The following is a 19,135-nucleotide window of genomic DNA, read 5'->3' as shown; positions in this document are numbered from 1 at the left end:
AAAGATGGGAAGAACTGAGGTGCAGAAACTGGAGAGTGAGCAGTTGGAAAAGAAGACAAGATCAAGACAGTGGCCATTCTGTTGACTAGGGGTAGTGGAGCACAGCTGAAGATTGAAAGAGGATATTAAAGCGAGAAACTGAGAGGCATAAAAGTCAGAGGGATCATTAGCATGAATGTTAAAATCCCCAAGAATGAGAGGAGATGAAGGTTTAAGAAAGAAGCAACGGCAGGAGTCAAAGTCAGTGAGAAAGGAAGAAAGAGATTTATCAGGGGGTCGATAAATGACTGCTACTCGGAGAGGTAGAGGAAAGAATGGACAGATGGAGTAGACTTCAAAGAAAGAAAAGCAGTGAGACAGATGCAAGAAGAGATTTAAATCTACAAGAGGGTGAGAGTAGTAGCCCGACACCACCTCCGCGGCCAACTGGGTGAGGTGTATGGGAGAAAAGGTAACCTCCATGACACAGGGCAAGCAAAGTTTCAGTTAGTGCAAGCAGATGGACAGTATTTTATTTTTATTATTTATTTTATTTATTACATTTGTACCCCGCGCTCTCTCACACAATGCAGGCTCAATGTGGCTTACATAGTAATTTGAAATACAAAGTCATATAATAGAAATTTCAAAACATTATAAGTTGATCTTGATAATGTATGATTAGTGTAAGAGAGGGTAGACAGGATAGGATAGTATAATTTGGGAGTAAAGGGGTAAGGAGGGATAAAATAAAGGGGAGAAGAGAAGGATGGGATGAGTAGAGGGGGAATGGGGAGGTGGGGTAAGTATGAGAGAGAAAGAGGTTGTGGATGTAGGAAAGCTTGTTGGAGACAGAGCATGCATTCCACAGAGAAGAAGGGGAAAGGAGAAAAACAGAAATTAGATTGGAGACATTGTGGTGTGACCTACCCGAGTACGGTGAGAGCTGATTTGAAGAATCAGGATTGGAATCGATATCCGCAGCAGAGAGAAGAAAGAGAAGGAGCAAGACAGTACGGAGAAGAGTAGGAGAGGCATGACGACAGTGACAAAGATGAGATGCACACACACACAGAATGGAGATGGTTGAATGAAAGGAAGAAAATGTTAGCTTGAGAGATGAGAAGAAGGGAGAGGACAAAAGGGATGGTGAGGTGATGAAAGAAGAAGGTAGGCAATGTGGTCCTGAGGTATGCAGTGGTTTCAGATGGAAAAAGAGATGGGGAAGGGACAGTATCAAGAAGGGAAACTGTACCAAACTCACTGGTAATAGGAGAAGGAAAATAAAAACTTATGGAGATAAAATGTTTTGTGCACAGCACCTGGAATGGAGGACCTGGGAGTCACACTGGAGAATGCAGGGAGGAGTATGCAGATGAACTACAAGTCCTCCACAGCACCTGGTAGGCTGGGCACCTGAAGCGGAGAACCTGGATGGATCAAGGTGGACCTCAAAATCACCATGGGGAGTGTTGGGAGGAATATGCAAGTCCTCCACATCATCGGGTTTCTCTTCTTCTCCAAAGTCAACACCTTCCAATGTTTTCTCTCCCTACCTCCCCTAGATTTCTTTCACTCTTTCTGCTTCCCTGTTCTCCCTCCCAGGAAGAACCCTAGTTCTCTTTCCCTCCTCTACAAGGGCATCCCCCTCGCCCCACCCACTACCATTTTTCTCTCTGCACCATCTCCTCTTCTAGTACCCAACAGACTGCTCATTTGAACTATGCGGGACACCTTTTTTGAACTGGGTCTTATTTTTATTTCTAAGGTTTAAAGCTTAATAAAGATGTTTCTCTATATGATTTTTTTCTACCAGCTAGTTGTGATTATTGCTGCTCTTGTTCTTCTACACACTTCTTTTACTTGGTTTTGTGTACTGTAGGATTTTTTTACTCTCTCCTTTGGTTTGCTCCCTGAAAAAGGGATATATCAGACATTCTGCAACACTGAAATAGGAACAATGTAATTTATTTCCCTGAACTAGGGATGCAAGTTAGTTGTTATTCCCAACTATGGAAATATGGGAGAAGAGAGCTGAATTAGAGTATGGGAGAAGTAATTTTGTTCAACCAGTAGATGGAGGCGTTCTGTACTGTAAAAGGAATTGAGGAATGGTTAAAAAGATTCTTTTCTGACCAAGAAATGGCAGAAGTGTCTTTGTCCATTCCTAAGGATGAGAGAAGAATGGAAGGGAAGAATAAGGCTTATAAATGATATCTTCAAGGGGATATTGAATTCAAAGAAAACAAATTCATCTGTTGTCTTGCTTCTCTAGACATATCAAAAAAGTCAAGTGATAAGATTAAGAAGAATGGGGCAAAATGCTAGAAGTGGTAAAAGAAAAAAAAGGTACCCTGTCAAAATAGCCCTGACAAAAAAAAGCTCCAAACAAAAAAAGTTCCAGACGTAATAGCCACTGTCAAAATGGCCTGCCCACAATATAGCCCTTGACAAACTAGCCCCCTGACAAAACCCAGAATATGGCACTGCATTTTTTTCTAGGGGGCTAGTTTGTTAAGGGGGCAGTTTTGTCTAGAGTCTATTTTGTCAAGGGTTATTTTGTGGGAGGGGCCATTTTGTGAAGGGCTATTTTGTTAGAGGTGATTTGTCAAGGGCTATTTTGTTACCAGGCTGTTGTGTCAGGGCTTTTTTGTCTGGGCTATTTTGTCAGGGCTTTTATGTCGGGGTGCCAAGAAAAAACAATGCTAGATCTCCTTTGGCAGTTACAAGTACATAAGTTTCTGGATCCCTATATGAAACAGACCTTGGGCAGGGTGCTCAATCACCCATGTGAGGTGAAGGAAGCTATTACACCTAAAAGAAAATCTTTCAGAAAAAGGAAGAAGGATCAGACTGAAATAATAAGAAATAGCATAAGGACTGGCAAGTCAAATGCAAAGTGCTGATAAGGAAGGCAAAGAGGGGATTTTGAAAAAAAGACTGCGTTGGAAGCAAAAACATATAGTAAAAAAATTTTTTTGTATATTTCTTGACAAAGTTTATATTTGGGAATGTAAATTGAAAATTGTATAAATAAAGAATTAAAAAAAAAAATGCTTAGATTTAGAAAAGGAAATCAAAGCATCTGAAATATCGGTTTAGGTTTGAAATTTAATTACGAATATCTTCTAGGATTCAATGTTTTTATTGATGATATAAGAAATGCCAAACAATGGAAGCACACAAAAACAAGATAACAATGAGAATCCAAAGAAAAATAAATGAAATTCTATCATCAAGTAGTTTACAAAATAATCCGCACCCAAGGGATAATACAGAAAACAAAAACAAGGACAATGTGGTAGCCACCATAAAACAAACCGTGAGCAGTGAAAAAGAAGCTATGTGAGAAAGGGGTGGCACTAAACTGAGCCCCCCCCCCAAAAAAAAAAACCCCGTACCTGACCCACTCAAGCCCCACCACCCAAAAATTCACCCCATCCACCCTAGGGATGACTGAGGGACAACTTACAACTGATTAATGATCTCCAAGAATAACTTATGTTTAAGAGCGTCTAGCGTCCAGCACCTCCAGGATCATAAGAATAGAGTGCATATCTCTATTGCTAAAATGACAGCAGTGTGGGAGCGGTCCAGCATTGCAAAATACATTTCCGTCCAAGAAGAGCTGACTTAGCTAAAAACAAACGGTCTCTTGGCCAACTGGCCACTAACAAGAAAATGGCGATAAAGGACCCCAGCAGGGGTGAGGCAAATACAGCGCCCCAGTAAGGCACCCAGATATCTCACTATGTGGGACCAAAAACCTTGAATAGCTGGACAGCTCCAAAATACATATGCCAACCTCATACTGGCATTTTGGACAATTGCATATGCAGTCCATGGAGAAATATGCTCTAGTAAGCAATCTAAAATGGCATTCCCTCGGGGCAGCACTGTAAGTAAGAGAGTGCTCAACATAGCAAAGTCACAAATTCCTGGTTTGTGAGATGGAGATCCAATTCCCGAAATCATTTTTGGATCACCACAGAGTAGTCAACTAAGGGAAGCAGCTCTTGGAGGGCCCGAAAGAGCTCAGCCAGGGACAGGGGGTCTGGAGAGTCAGATTTAAAGAAGTCATGCAATTTAGTAGCCCTGCCACTAACAAAACCCAAACAATGTAGAGAGGTAACATAATGGATCGGCAGTATGCAAAAACAGTTAGCCCATAGGTCCTCACAGTCTCCCAGAGTTGTTTCAAGGACTTTAGAAACCAAGCCTCCCTCAAAGCATAATAAAGGAGATGGTAACCCCTTAAAACCCACACACGGAAGGACCCAGAAATGTGTCTGAATTAAAGCAGTTCTGCAAACTGAGCTGAGCTAAGGTTCCACAACAGCAATGTGAAAGACAGATATCAAATTATAGGAAGTGTTTGGTTACAATTATTGCTGCTAAAGGTAGTGCAACCAGTCATTAAGAGCAGGGTGAAGTTACTTTTTCACATGGGTGATATAAGAGATGGATAACATTGTTCGTTAAATAACTTAATAATGCAAAAAATGTGTTTACTCGGGTTCCCTTTGTCTAATATTATATTTTGTTTACAGATCAGAAACCATTTGGTGTGACATACATGCAATAATAGGGAAATCAGGAGAGGGTAAATACTTCTTCACATCACTGGAAGTGGGTGCAGTTTGCGGGGTGGTGGTAGATGTGGGGATGGGGCAATTTGCAGTGTGGTGGCACAGTTGAGTTTTTTTTTCTGGAGTAGGGCAGTTTTCAAGAAGTAGTTTTAGGGGTGGGTCAGTTTAGAAGTGTTGTGGCAATTGCAGTGAATATATTTTACGTGTGGAGGCACTATGTGGGGTTGTATGGCAGTTGCAGGGGTAGTAAGTTTTGGGGAGACGAGGTAGTTTGGGGGTTTGGAAGAGTAGACAATTTCACCTTTTAAACTACCTTGTCTTATTTTACTCTTAAGTTTCTGGAGTGGAGGAGTAGCCTGGGAAGTTTGATCCCAGGGAAGTGGGTTCGATTCCCACTGCAGCTCTTTGTGAGTGTGGGCAACTCACTTAACCCTCTATTGCCCCAGGTACAAAATAAGTACCTGTATATATATAAACCGCTTTGAATGTAGTTGCAAAATACCACAGAAAGGCGGTATATCAAGTCCCATTCCCCCCCCCCCCCCCCCTTCCCCTATGCTACAGAAGCTGGAACTCCTTTTCCCATAGAAATGCATTGGGACATATTTTAGTGAGGCTGGTTTCTCTGGAACCCCTGCTATGATTTAGCCCATTTTCAAATGTTTAACCTTTTTTCCCCACCCCCACATGCCAAGTTTCATTCCAGTCCATTAATTCTTTTATGTTACCGAACCTAGAACTCCTCCCACAGAAATGCACTGGTTCTTTTTTTTTTTTTTTGATCTCTGGAACCCCTAAATCTGATTTGGCTCATTTTTTAACTTATTGTGTACTCTTAACAGTTTTTCCCTCATGCGAAGTTTCATCCCATTATATCTGCCCCCAGACAGATGGACAGATATACATTCCCGACCCCTTTGGTATAATTCTTTCCAACTTTTGTTGCATCTTTACTGTAGTTACCTGTTGCAGACACTTGCGTGCTTTGTCATATTCACTTCGAAGACAGTACGCACTGCCGAGATTAAACAGCATCATTGTTCGTGCAGACGTAACTGAATTTGGGTAACACTGTGGTGTTTGTTTTCCCACTTAAAATAATGACAACATTAATGTCACTTTTGTATTTCAACATTCTCATATGCTACAATCATCATCAAAATACCAAGGTAATCTAAAACATGGATCAGAACGAGATCTTTAAAGATAATCTAATAAATGTTTGTTATTGGATGAATACAGAAAAAAAGTGTCACAGTATATGCATGCTTCAAAATTATAGAATTTGATTTTTTTTCTTTTTTTTTATAGACATAAACAACATTAATGACTGGCTTACTGACCATAAGTTTCATATCACTGTTTTAAAATTATGGTTACAGGTACTAGTTGATTTCACAAGGCCGGCTTTTTTTTTTTTTTACCTTTCTGGCCAGCCTTAGGTCATAAAAGTCATGCTTATTTGCCACAAAGCGACTTGGCTATTGCTTATGTGGTTCTTTTACTGATATCATTGAACATCTTGTGTCAACTTTAAATGATTCAGGTGTACAGCTAACCAAAGAACTGAGTGTGAATAATCATTTGCACTTCAGGAATATCCTGTCTCTGCTTTACCACTTTGACAGCTAGCAGGATCTCCCGCCCCCTTCTCACAGTAAGGCACCAATCAAGAGAACAAAAGACTGGCAACCCTCAGATGTTCACAACTGCTCCAGTGTTTAAAAATACTGTACTTAAATGGCTACCAGAACATGCTTGAGTTCTGGCTTCTTGTTCATGAAGCGGGGCCAGAAACACAAATATTTAAAGACTTGCTGAGCAAGAGGAAAAACTAAGAAAGCAAAACTCCCCGTAAGTGCTATTCTGCAAATACCTGTTTATCTTACATACAGTTGCAGGTATTTCCAAGGGGGATGTATAAATGGACGGAGCATGGGCAGGGCTCACAATTACACAAATAAATTATAGAATGCTATTATTTTTGCATGTATTACCAGCTGTAAGGCATAAGTGCATATATACCAGGTTAGATTAGTATTATATAAAGAAAAGTAGGCACCAATATTCACTTATAGAACAGCCTCCTTACCAGGTGCCCTCCAGACACTTAATTATAGACAATCTGTTAACTAATTGCTCTCTAGATGTTAAATCGCTTACTGGTCACTTAAAAAATACAAATCTAGATAGTTATATACCCAAGTCTGTGAACAAGATCAAAACGCTACGTGAAGATCGAAGGAACTCTGTGCCATAGTGCTATTTTATACTCTCACATTCTTGTTAACATAGAAGTGAGTAGGCATGAAGCAGATTCTGACTGATCTAGAATCCCAAGGGAAACAACATGGAAATCCACTTACATGATTCCATTGGCTCATTTTCCCCTTTGTCGGACCCTGCGGAAGTAAATATATATCAAAACATTAAAAATACTTCTGTGAACTTCTTTTCAATTGAGAGTAAATTTTATCTAGGCTATATATTTTCTTATACTTTCAGTTTATTAACAAACATTTCACAATGAACGAGTACATAACATTCAAGGTATTTCCTTACTGTTCATATCATTTAGGAAATCTGAACTTTGTCTTAAGTTATTCTAAACTACTTCAAATACAGTCCGTTCTCGGTATTTGCAATGGTATGGTTCCCCACAAACATCACGAACCACAAAACTGCGAATACCGGAAACATGCACCTATAGGAAAGAGGGGTTAGGTTCCAGCTATACCAATTTTTCCTCAAAATTGCAAAAAGTGAATACATATTCCTATTGGAGATATAGGGTTTGGTTCCTGCATTGGACAACACAACAAAAACCAAAGAAACATAGGCATATTTTCAAAGCACTTAGCCTTCCATAGAAACCTATGGAACTTTGGAAGGCTAAGTGCTTTGAAAATGAGCCCCTATATAGTGTTTTGCAAAAAATATATATATTTTTATTTGCTGAACCCTTACAGTACTGTAGAAACACCCTCAAATTAAAGAAAATAAATACTGTATAGTATACTGCAGGGGTAGGCAACTCCGGTCCTCGACAGCCGCAGGCAGGTCAGGTTTTCAGGATATCCACAATGAATATGCAGGAGATAGATTTGCAAGCACTTCCTCCATGGTATGCAAATCCATCTCCTGCATATTCATTGTGGATATCTTGAAAACCTGACCTGCCTGCGGCTCTCGAGGACCGGAGTTGCCTACCCCTGGTATACTGCACAACAGTAAGCTATTACTTTATTATGATTTTGCAGCCATATTTGTTTACTTGCTGAACCACTCATAGTACATACTGTAGTAACATTTTTAAACTAAAGAAATTGCACAGAACAGTGCTGGAATATACTGTACCATGTTTTTTGCCATCATATTTTACAGGCCTTGCAGTTGGTAAAACTAAGGAGAAAGTGCTTCATAAACATTGTAGCACACCGTAACCAGAAGGCTACAGAAATGGTACATTGCTTGAAAAACCAAACCAACAGCTTTACACAACAGTAATAAAGTGCTGTACTGTACTGGTTTTGTCAACATTAAACAACCCACATTATGAAAACTGTGTTTGAAAACTACAGATCTCGGGAGGGGGACAGGGACAGAGAGATTTGCTCCTCCTGCACAGATTGAGAGGATGAGGGTGTCAAATCAGGCAGGTCAACCTCTGGAGATTGACAGCCTTGCAGAATGATAGTAGATGAAGACAGCAATGCTGGGGGTTAACTTCTGCATGATCTACCTCAGGTGTCTAGGTCTCGCACCTCATTGACTGAAAAAAAAACTGTCAGCCTGTCTGCTTGGCTTTCCTTCTCAAGTCCTTAAGTGTTTCATTTTAAGGGGCAAATGCAGAGCTTGTGAGATGCTTAAATTTTAGACTGTGCTCTAGTGTAGGATCACATTCCTTCATGTCACTGAACATTTCTTCCAGTGTTGACGCCCACTCTGCTATTTCAGCACACGTGAGAGGCACGATTTTTGGAGTCTCAGCCATCTCTTCTTTGTTATTACTGCCCCTGAGGCTTTGTTGACCCCTGTCATCCAGGTTTTCATTGCTGGGCTCTATTTCAGTCTCTGCCAAAATTTCCTCGACATCTTCTTGTGTCATGTCCTCAAAGCCTTCTCTAGGGATTTGTCATGCAAAGTGCATGATGTCTTCCATATTTCTACTCATGTGCAGCTACACCTTCAAATCCCTCGCAGTCCAGCCAAGTTTTTTTTCCAACAATTGTTTATAGTAGCCTGTGCGACACCATCCCAGGCTATCCTGACATAGTTGATTATATTACGTATTGTCATTGTCTTCCAGTAGTCAAGAATGATGGTTGTCTTGTCGACAGCTAGAGCTTCACAGGCCTTCCTGTAAAGCTCTTGCATGTAGTGGCACTTGAAAGCCTTTATTATTTCCTGGTCGAGAGGCTGAATGATGGACGTTGTGTTCAAGGGAATAAAGAGAACCTCAACATTGGGATGTGCATTTTCAAGGTCTGCATGAAAGTGTACTGGTGCATTATCCAAACTCAGTAGTACCTTAAAGGCAAAGTTCTCAAGGTGGAGAAACCGTTAAGCTTCTGGAACAAAACAGCTGTTGAACCAATCCCAGAATAATTTGGATGTCATCCAAGCTTTGCGGTTCCATCTCCAATGGACTGGCATGCAGTTTAGGTTCTTTCCTTTAACATTATGAGGATTTTGGGCTTTGTACACCATAAGAGGCTTGCATTTGAAATTGTCCTCGATATTGGTACTCTAAAACAGGGTGAGGGTGATGTGATCTTTAAATGCCTTACAAACCAGGGGCTTTGGCTGCTATTTTTGTTATATATGTCCATTTGCCAGCCTGTTTGTAAAACAGTCTCATTGACATTAAAGACCTGCTCTGGCACATAACCCTTTTCTTCTATCACACTTAGCAGGGATGTTTTAAATTCTTCTGCAGCTTCATGTCAGCTGAACCTGCCTCGCAACAAAGACTTACATTTTTAAGCGCATATTTTTTTTAAAACATGCAAGCCAGACAGAACTAGCAGAAAAGGGTTTCACGGTTTCCTGGCCCTGGGTGACATGTTTATAAATCTGTTTGGCTTTCATCCTCATAGCAATACTGTTCACAGTGCTTTTTTTTTTTTTCTTCATCCACTATTTGCATTATCCACAAATTTAACTGCTTTTCCATTGATTCATCATGGACCACAGATGTTGTTTTGGAACTTTCTGGTGCTGCTTCATGAACAGACCGCTGGATCTCTTCCTCTTTTTGCCAGATGGATCGGATTGTTGATTCATTAACCTTACATTTACGGCCAACAGCAGAAACAGAAATGCCAGAAGGAAGCTTAACACACCTATTTTGTTACTAAGACACTTCACTTAGTACATAAGAACCGCCATACTGGGAAAAGACCAAGGGTACATCAAGCCCAGCATCCTGCCTCCGACAGTGGCCAATTCAGGCTCCAATAACCCAGCAAACCCCCCCCCCCCCTCTCAAAAAACAAACAACTTAATTCTTAATAATGTTCAATGGACTTTTCCCTCAGGAATCTGTCCAAACCCCTTTTAAATTCCGTAAGGCCAGCTGTCACTACATTTTCCGGCAATGAGTTCCAGAGTCTAACTACACGCTGAGTAAATAAAAACTTTCTCCTATTTGTTTTAAATCTATAATATTCTAGCTTCATCTTGTGTACCCTGGTTTTGTTGTTGTTTGAAAGTGTAAACAAACGCTTCACATCTGTCCACTCTACTCCGCTCATTATCTTGTAGACTTCTTTCATATCACCCCTCAGCCGCCTTTTCTCCAAGCTGAAGAGCCCTAACCTTCTCAGCCTTTCCTCACAGGGAAGTCGTTCCATTCCCTTTATCATTTTCGTCACCCTTCTCTGCAATTTCTCTAATTGTTTTATATCTTTTTTGAGATGCGGCGACCAGAATTGGACACACTATTCTAGGTGCGTTCGCACCATGGTGCAACGGCATCATAACGTCCTTGTGTTTGTTTTCCATCCCTTTCCTAATAATACTCAACATTCTGTGCGCCTTTTAAGTCTAAGAGTAGTAAATACAACCACTAGCACTTGGGTTGCTACAAAATTCATACATTCTGTGCTGTCTCTCCTTTTCTCTCTACATCAACACAGGGCACACTATAGCACATCTCATGTCTACATAATCAGACAATAAATGAAAAAGTGCAATGATAGATAAGTTAGTAGGATCAAGGGTATACATCACAGGTAATGATGTCACTGGATGATACCAATTTATAGCAGAATTCTACAAACATTGAGAAATACAGTAAAAAAAAACAAACCCCAAACCAGTAACAAAATCACTATTTACATCATGGCTGCACAAATGACTGAAGCCTATTCCTAATGGAATAACAGAGTTTGAAAGTGATTAGGTTACAGCTGAGAGCATTACTGGTAGTAATCAGGGTGGTTCATTAACCTTGATCTTGGTCGTTGGAAGAGATCCCTAGGGAGACATCTGTGATGTTCTCAGGGTTCAGGTGGGTAATGGCATCAGAGATTCTGTCCAGAGATATGAGTGCCTCTGCTGCATACAAATGACCCAAAAATCTGCAAAATCCAACACACAACTGCAAATTTAGACTTGAAGCAATATAATAATTCTTGATACCATACAGGAGAAAATATATTCCTAACTTTATGGCAGGAATGCAGTGAATTTATAATCCTTAAACATACATCTACGAATTGTGGATTTACTTATGTGCTTTCATCAAAATATGCTTTTAGCATTAACTTGTTTAAATTTATTTTCAATAAACCAAGGAATTTTCATTCAGAGTGCATTATGTTTTTGTTCTTCCCAAATTTTCATTCCAAGTGAGTTAAATCAAAGACAGCTCACAAATATTACCAAAGGACATGCGAAAAACAATACTGAGGGTTTTTTTTCCCCTCAAACTTTTCATGATAGAGCTCAACTAGTGATTCCTTTGCAAAACAGAAATATGTTGCCAGAGTTCTAAATTCACTTGTTGCTATTGTCAAATAAAAAGCTGAGGAACAATCAGCCAAAAATCATAAAACATTTCTATATGGAGAAAATCGCCTTTGTCTTTTTGTCTCTTATAAACACAAATTATAGAAACAATTCTGAATAAACACCTATTAGGGATGTGCATTTGGTTCATTAGTGTGCCTGAAAAAATGTAGAGGCCATTATAGTAACATGTAGTAAAATCTGAGCTTAGCGTGTCCCAACACTGGACTTTCCCCACATACTAAGTTCAGCTTTTACACGGTATTTTTAAACGCTCTTTTCTTTATTTTTGCATATCATGCACTATGTTGCCATTAGTGTGCAGTACCTACAAAATCCAGGAGTACTTACTGCCTCCTATTTAGGGAGTGCTAAGCGCTCCCATGTTAACCCAGCATTAACCAGTTATAGCATGCGTAATCCTAACACTCCAGTTGGTTAATGCTTCCATGTCCATTTTCTGCCCATGACACGCCTCCTGGAAACAAATATTTTGAAAAAATAAGTAACGTGTGGGTTAGCATGCGCAAACAGGCAAAGTACCACTCAACGCTTTTAGCACACTTTGCTGCAGTCTGTTTTCACACAACACACTGTGTGTGTTAGGGTTTAACATCCTCTAATAAAAGGGCCCCTTAGTGTGCGCCGAAGTGATTAGAAGCACAATAGACTGAAGGAAGTGACTTCGTCAGCTTAGATGACTGCACAACCCAAGTGCTCCAGACTCATCTGTAATTTTCTTCATCAACCAACATTCAGAATTAATTCTTCCTTAACCTTCCTCCTGCACATCACAGTGAGTGCACTGATGGCCTCAAAATCAAAACTGGCCAAAGTGAGGAAGCACGCGAAACCGCTCCACGGTCTGCTAGCAAGGCCCTGTACCACATGGAATTCCCAGTGCGAGTGGTGCCACAGGACTCAGGCCGAGTCCTCAATGGAAGAAGAGGAAGACTGGAGCTTGGACAGTGATCTGGCACAAGACTTGAAGCGCTGCCTGGGTAGCCTTTGTCAGGAGTTGATATTTATTTATTGCGAACATTTCGATCTCACATATTCCCACCAAGGCAGGCTCTATGTGGCGTACAATGTTAGGAGAAAAGTACAACATAATAGCAGTAGTGCAACGCAGAGGATAAAGGAGATAAGGGGAAGGGAGGGAAAACTGCAGGAGAAAGGAAGGCGGAGATGCAGAAGATCAGGCAGCTGAGGAGAATGATCGATCACATAGGTAGGTCTTCAAGGATTTCTTGAATAGACTGTGATCAGTTGTCTCTTTTAACGCTGATGGCAGAGCATTCCAATAACGGGGACACTGGAAGCAAAATGAAGAGGCAAAGAGAGCTTGTATCTTAAGTTCCTGCAGTTAGGATAGTGGAGATTGAGGTAGGTGCGGGATGACTGCACAGAATTTCTGGGTGGGAGGTCGACCAGGCTGAACATGTAGGCTGGAGCGTCCCCATGTATAATCTTGTGGGTAAGAGCACAGACTTTGAATTCAATCCGCTCTTTGATCGGGAGTCAGTGGAGCTTCTCACGAAGGGGCGTAGCTGCCTCAAATTGAGATTTGCCAAATAGCAGCCTCGCCGCCGTGTTCTGCGCAGTTTGGAGTTTAAGGGCATGCTCCTTACAACCAGTGTAAATTCCATTGCAGTAGTCGAAATGGCTCAAGATGAGGGAATGGATTAGTGTCCTGAACTGGGCAAATGGTAGGTACTGCTTGATACGCCTGAGGGACCTCATGGACAGGAACATTCGCTTCGTAATTGACGAGACTTGAAGTTCAAGAGTCAAGTGGTGATCCAGAATGACCCCAAGGAGTTTCAAACTTGCTGCGACAGGAATGGAGAAGTTCTGCGCAGTAACCGTGCCCGGTATAGACTTGTTGAACTGGGAGGAGAGGATGAGGCACTGCGTTTTTTCCCGATTAAGCTTGAACTTGAATGTGTTAGCCCAATTGACCATGATGGCGAGACTGTCCTGAATTTCCGCTGAGATTTCAGCTATGGAAGACCGAAAGGGGATGTAGATAGTCACATTGTCAGCAAAGATGTAGGGAATCAGGCCATGGTTGTGAAGGGCCGTTGCTAGAGGTATCAGCATGATGTCGAACAGGGTACGCGAAAGGGTGAGCCTTGAGGAACCCCACAACGAGATTTCCAGGAAGGTGAAATAGAGGATTGGACTTTGACCCGATAGGATCGGCAGGACAGAAATTCCCGAAACCAATCCAAGACAGTACCTCCAACACCATTTTCAGCTAGTAACATGAAGAGGAGATTGTGGTCAACCATGTCGAACGCGCTCGACATATCAAACTGAAGAAGTAAGATGTTTTTACCAAAAGACAGCTCTTTTCTAAAGTTTGACAGGAGAGTAACTAGTATTGTCTCGGTACTGTGGTGAGGCTGAAATACAAGGTGGAGGAACATACAGAAGTCTTGACTGAGGCACATGCTCAAATAGTTGTGCTCCTTTTGAAAACAGAGGAGCTGCAATTTAAGATTGATATTTGGAAAGCAGAGGGAGAAGTATAAACCTCCTGTCACGTATACACAACAGGAACCTAGGTTTGTGAGCCCTTGGGCCACTGCCGAGGAGCGGCAGCGGCAGGAGAATCACCCCAACACAAGACAAGGCAGACCGGAACTGGAACACAGTGGACCGGAGCAAGGCTTCACCTGCACCTGGCCGCTTTTCACCAGAAGTTGAGCTTCTGGCTTCAGGTGGCCGGCAGGACTTACAGGACAGGACAGGGAGGCAGGACTGCAGGACACAGCAGCAAGCTGACAAATAGCAGGTAACACTAGAAACACGCTGGGTTCCAGGAAAACAGCAGGCAAACGAACAATCCAGAAACAAGCCGGGTCAGGGCAGGCTGTAGGCAGAAGAATAGTCCAATAACAATCTGGGTCTGGGCAGGCAGAAGAATAGTCCAATAAACAATCCGGGTCTGGGCAGGCGGCAGGCAGAAGAATAGTCCAAAAAACAAGCAGAGCAAAAGTCACCAAAACGAAAAGCACAAAGGCACTGCAACAACTCACACCAAAGGAACCCTCTGAAGAACACTGTTGCAAGGCAACTAGGAACCTTACCAGGTGGTTAATAAAGGCAGGTCACAAGGGAGTTCACCAGGTATGGGTGCTGCTTGGTTCCAAAAAACTCCCAAAACAATCTGGAGAGCTGGAAGATCCGGACCGGACCAGCATATCCTCTGGAACATGGGAAACGGTAAACCATCACTTCGCAGCATTCCCCCAGGTCTAAACCCCGGGGACCGAGGTGACTGCGAGCCAGGGACCTGGGCACAACTGTGACACCTTCAGTTTTGGGTTGTCTTGGAGACTGATGATACAGAAGATAGCCCCATTATAGTGCAAACACTATGTGGGCAATTGCTGGAGGGGTGCACTAATCAAGGCCCTGTGTAGTTAGATAGAGTGCACTGGACTTTGGGCCCTTTTGTGCAAAATAAGCCATGGGACATTATACTGCACTTTGTAAAATGCTCAGTTAAGGTGCTGTTCCTGTAGAAAGAATGGAAGAAGGTTCCCCTCCAATTTTAGGATGCAACTATTCCAGTTTACCAGGATGCTTCATTCTTCAACCTGGCAAACAGAGGAAAAATGTGGCCTGTTTTGGACTGCCTCAATAAGGAAAAAAAATGTAATACAGATGGGTATTCCCCTTCAGTCTTTGTTTTGGCACCAGTGAGAAACTACACACAGTGAAGTCAGAGGAGGAAGTCTGGAAAATCTTCAAGGAGATTGGTCTAACAACAATGCCTATGCTGTCCTCCTCAACCATTTCAGCAGTGACTCCATCCTCATGCTTGAAGGTATTCCAATGGCAGAAAGTGTCAGATAAGAGTAGAAGGGGCCGAAAGCCCATTGGGTTGTGAGGAGTTATGCCCGGACATTTGCCTTACTCATCCGCATCAGCTAAGAGGCATGGCACTATTTTAGCTATGCTTTTGACTACTTCACTGACTACTGTGACTTGTTAAAGGGGACTGTGTGAATGTAAGAGTGTATGTGTTCTTTATGTTGGGTGGCTAATGGATGTTTGGCTTGCATGGGCTTTACATCTGCCATTTGGATGCCTAGTCTTCCAATTTCCTAAGGTCTTCCTGCAATATTTCACAGACCACACCTGTTTTAACAACCTTGAATAGTTTTGTGTCATCTGTAAATTTAATCACCTCACTCGTTGTTCCGATTTCCATATCATTTATAAATATGTTAAATAGCACCAGTACTGTTTTCTGTCCAATAACCAGTTCCTAATCCACACCAGAACATTGCCTCCTATCCCATGACTCTTTAATTTTCTCAGGAGTCTCTCATGAGAAACTATCAAAAGCTTTCTGAAAATCTAGATAAACTACATCACCTTTTTCCACATGTTTATTCATGCCTTGAAACAAATGAAACAAACTGACGAGGCAGATTTCCCTTGACTGAACCCATGCTGACTCTGTCCCATTAAACCCTGTTTGTCTATGTGTTCTGTAATTTTATTCTTTATAATAGTTTCTACTATTTTTCCCAGCACCGACGTCAGGCTTACCAGCCTAATTTCCCAGATCATTCCTGGAATATTTTTAAAAATCGGCGTCACATTGGACACCCTCCAATCTTCAATTAACAACAGGTTACATATTACTAACAGGAGATCAGCAATTTCATGCTTGAATTCTTTGAGAACCCGTGGATGTATGCCATCCGATCCAAGTGATTTACTACTCTTTAATTTGTCAATTTGGCTCAGTACATCTTCCAGGTTCACAGAGATTTTTTTTTTGAGTTCCTCCGCATCACCATCCTTGAAAACCATTTCCGGTACAGGCAGATCTCTTACATCTTCTTCCGTAAAGACAGAAGCAAAGAACTCATTCATTTTCTCTGCTGTGGCCTTGTCCTCCCTGAGTGCCCCTTTTGCTCCTTTGTGATCTAACGGTCCCACAGATTCCCTTGCAGGTTTTCTGCTTTTGATGTACCTGAAAAAGTTATTATTATTTTTTTTTTATTACATTTGTACCCCGCGCTTTCCCACTCATGGCAGGCTCAATGCGGCTTACATATTATATACAGGTACTTATTTGTACCTGGGGCAATGGAGGGTTAAGTGACTTGCCCAGAGTCACAAGGAGCTGCCTGTGCCTGAAGTGGGAATCGAAATCAGTTCCCCAGGACCAAAGTCCACCACCCTAACCACTAGGCCACTCCTCCACTTGTGAGTTTTAGTCTGTACAGCAAGTTTCTCTTTATATTCTCTTTTAGTCTTCTTTATTAATGCTTTGCATCTGACTTGCCAGTGCTTATGTTGCTTCTTATTTTCTTCACCTGGATCCTTTTTCCATTCTTTGAAGGACATTATTTTGGCTGCAATAGCCTCTTTCACTTCACCTTTTAACCGTGCTGGCTGTCATTTTCTCTTCTTTCCATCCTTCCATCTTTGCAAATGCATGGAATGTATCTGGTCTGAGCTTCCAAGATGGTATTTTTGAATAATGTCCACGCCCAATTTAGTATCCTAACCTTTGCAGCTGATCCTTTTAGCTTCTTTTTAACCATTTTCCTCATTTTATTATTCCCGTCCTTTTGAAAATTAAATGCAGCTACAGTAGATTTCCTTTGTGGGTTCTTCAGATAGTACCTCAAACTTGATCATGTTATGATCATTGTTTCTCAGTGGACCCAACACCGCCATCTCTCGTACTATGCCCTTCATACCACCAAGGACCAGATGCAAAATGGCTCTCCCTCTTTTCGGTTCCTGGACCAGTTGCTCCAAGAAGCAGTCATTTATTACAACTAGAAATGTTCTCTCCCTGGCACTCCCTGATGTAACATTTATCCAGTCAATATAGTGTTGCCCAATTTGCCAGCTTTCCTAATTTCTGTAAACATTTTTTAATCTGTCTGTTCGTTCAGCCCTACAAGAATATTCCTTCCCTTCATACATGGAATTTCTATCCATAATGATTCCATGCTGCTGTTTCATATGGAATGTTTATTTTATTTGATTCAGCTCCCTCTTTAACATATAGTTCAACCCCCCCCCCCCCCCCCAACTTGATCCTTTCGATCTTTACGATACGATTTGTACCCTCCTTTCACCAAGTCTCTGAGATGCCTATTATATGTACCTCATCATTTAGTGCTAGATACTCTAACTCTCCCATCTTATTTTTTAGGTTTCTACTGTAGTATTTGTATTCAGGCACTTCAGATTGTGTTTTTAACTTGGATCTATAAGCTGCTTAGAAGTTGACGGGGATAATGTGCATCCTTTATCCTGCTCTCTCATTAAGCGAACCTGGCTTACTTTCAGCAGTTGAAACCTCTCTACTGGATTTCCCTAAATATCCTATTTCAACAGTATCCTTCTGGTTCTATCCCGGTTAAGGTGGAGCCCATCCTTTCGGAACAGTCTCCTCATTTCCCAGAATGTTGCCCTGTTCAGAACAGATCTAAATCCTTCATTCTTGCACCATCGTCTCAACCACACATTGAGACTTCGGAGCTCTGCCTGCCTTTTGGGTCTTGCGCGTGGAATGGGGAACGTTTCTGAAAATGCTACCCTGGAGGATCTGGACTTCAGCTTTCTACCTAAGAGCCTAAATTTGGCTTCTAGATTTTCCCTCCCACATTTTCCTGTCATTGGTACCCACATGTACCAACACAGCTGGATCCTCCCCAGCAGTATCTAAGATCCTTTCTAGGTGACGCCTGAGGTCTACCACCTTCGCACCAGGCAGGCAAGTGACCAGAAGATCCTCACATCCACCAGCCACCCAGCTAGCTACATGCCTAATGTAGTAAATTGAGGGGTCCAGAGCCCCCCAAGAAGCCTGGAGTGACCTTAAATCTGACTCCATCTCTAAATAGCACTAGTACTGGGGTAATCAAGGAGTTGTGAAGTTCTAAAAGGAATTGCCACTAAGAGAGATGTTAGGTTTAAGGAAAAGATACCAGCCTTATGACAAACTGGATTTATGTCACAGGTTAAACAATGCAGCGAAAGATAGCCTGATACAGCAAAAGCATGTATACTTACAGCCTTTCATCATTAAGTGAAGTCCACAAATCATCATTTGGAATGAGGAGTTTATTTGCCAAGGTACAAGTCAAATCAGTGATTAACAACAGGCACGTACAATCAATTAATTATAGGAATATAATAATCCAGCTGCAAACAGGTGTTAGTTCCTAATCTTTTATAATTTCTCTTACCAATTAAAGGTTTTACAAGGGAAAGCAATTAGGTAATTTGTCAATTCTGCTGGACACATTGGTTTCCCTTGGAGAGAGAGAGTGGCAACCCCTTTCTCTCTAACTTAAACCAGGAAATACCCTGATTTTTATAGGTGCCCTCAGGATATGGATAATATGACAGTAGATATACCTGATTGGATCTATGCTAATGTCATGGTTGTCACTGATTGGCTCATGCTAATGAGTAGCTTCTATCTTGCTAACATGGTTTTGTCTTTAGCTCGCTTGACCACAAATCTTAAGCAAGACCCTGCATCCAGCTACACCTTTCCT

At 41.6% G+C, this 19,135-nt stretch overlaps 1 protein-coding gene across 5 annotated transcripts in view; it reads right to left on the bottom strand.

The window, feature by feature from the left end:
• Nucleotides 1-19,135, bottom strand: part of CNOT10 (CCR4-NOT transcription complex subunit 10) — a 130,103-nt gene that overhangs the window by 4,946 nt on the left and 106,022 nt on the right. For all 5 annotated transcript variants that reach the window (XM_030206031.1, XM_030206013.1, XM_030206038.1 and 2 more), the window contains 3 exons: nt 11,022-11,152; nt 6,935-6,970; nt 5,532-5,659 (listed from right to left, as the gene is read on the bottom strand). In XM_030206031.1, coding sequence (XP_030061891.1) covers nt 5,532-5,659; nt 6,935-6,970; nt 11,022-11,152 — 295 coding nt within the window. The remainder of the gene's footprint in view (nt 1-5,531; nt 5,660-6,934; nt 6,971-11,021; nt 11,153-19,135) is intronic.

Source organism: Microcaecilia unicolor, chromosome 1 (genome assembly GCF_901765095.1).
Source record: "Microcaecilia unicolor chromosome 1, aMicUni1.1, whole genome shotgun sequence".
NCBI classification, from domain to species: Eukaryota; Metazoa; Chordata; class Amphibia; order Gymnophiona; family Siphonopidae; genus Microcaecilia; species Microcaecilia unicolor.
This window is presented reverse-complemented; position numbering and strand designations above follow the sequence as displayed.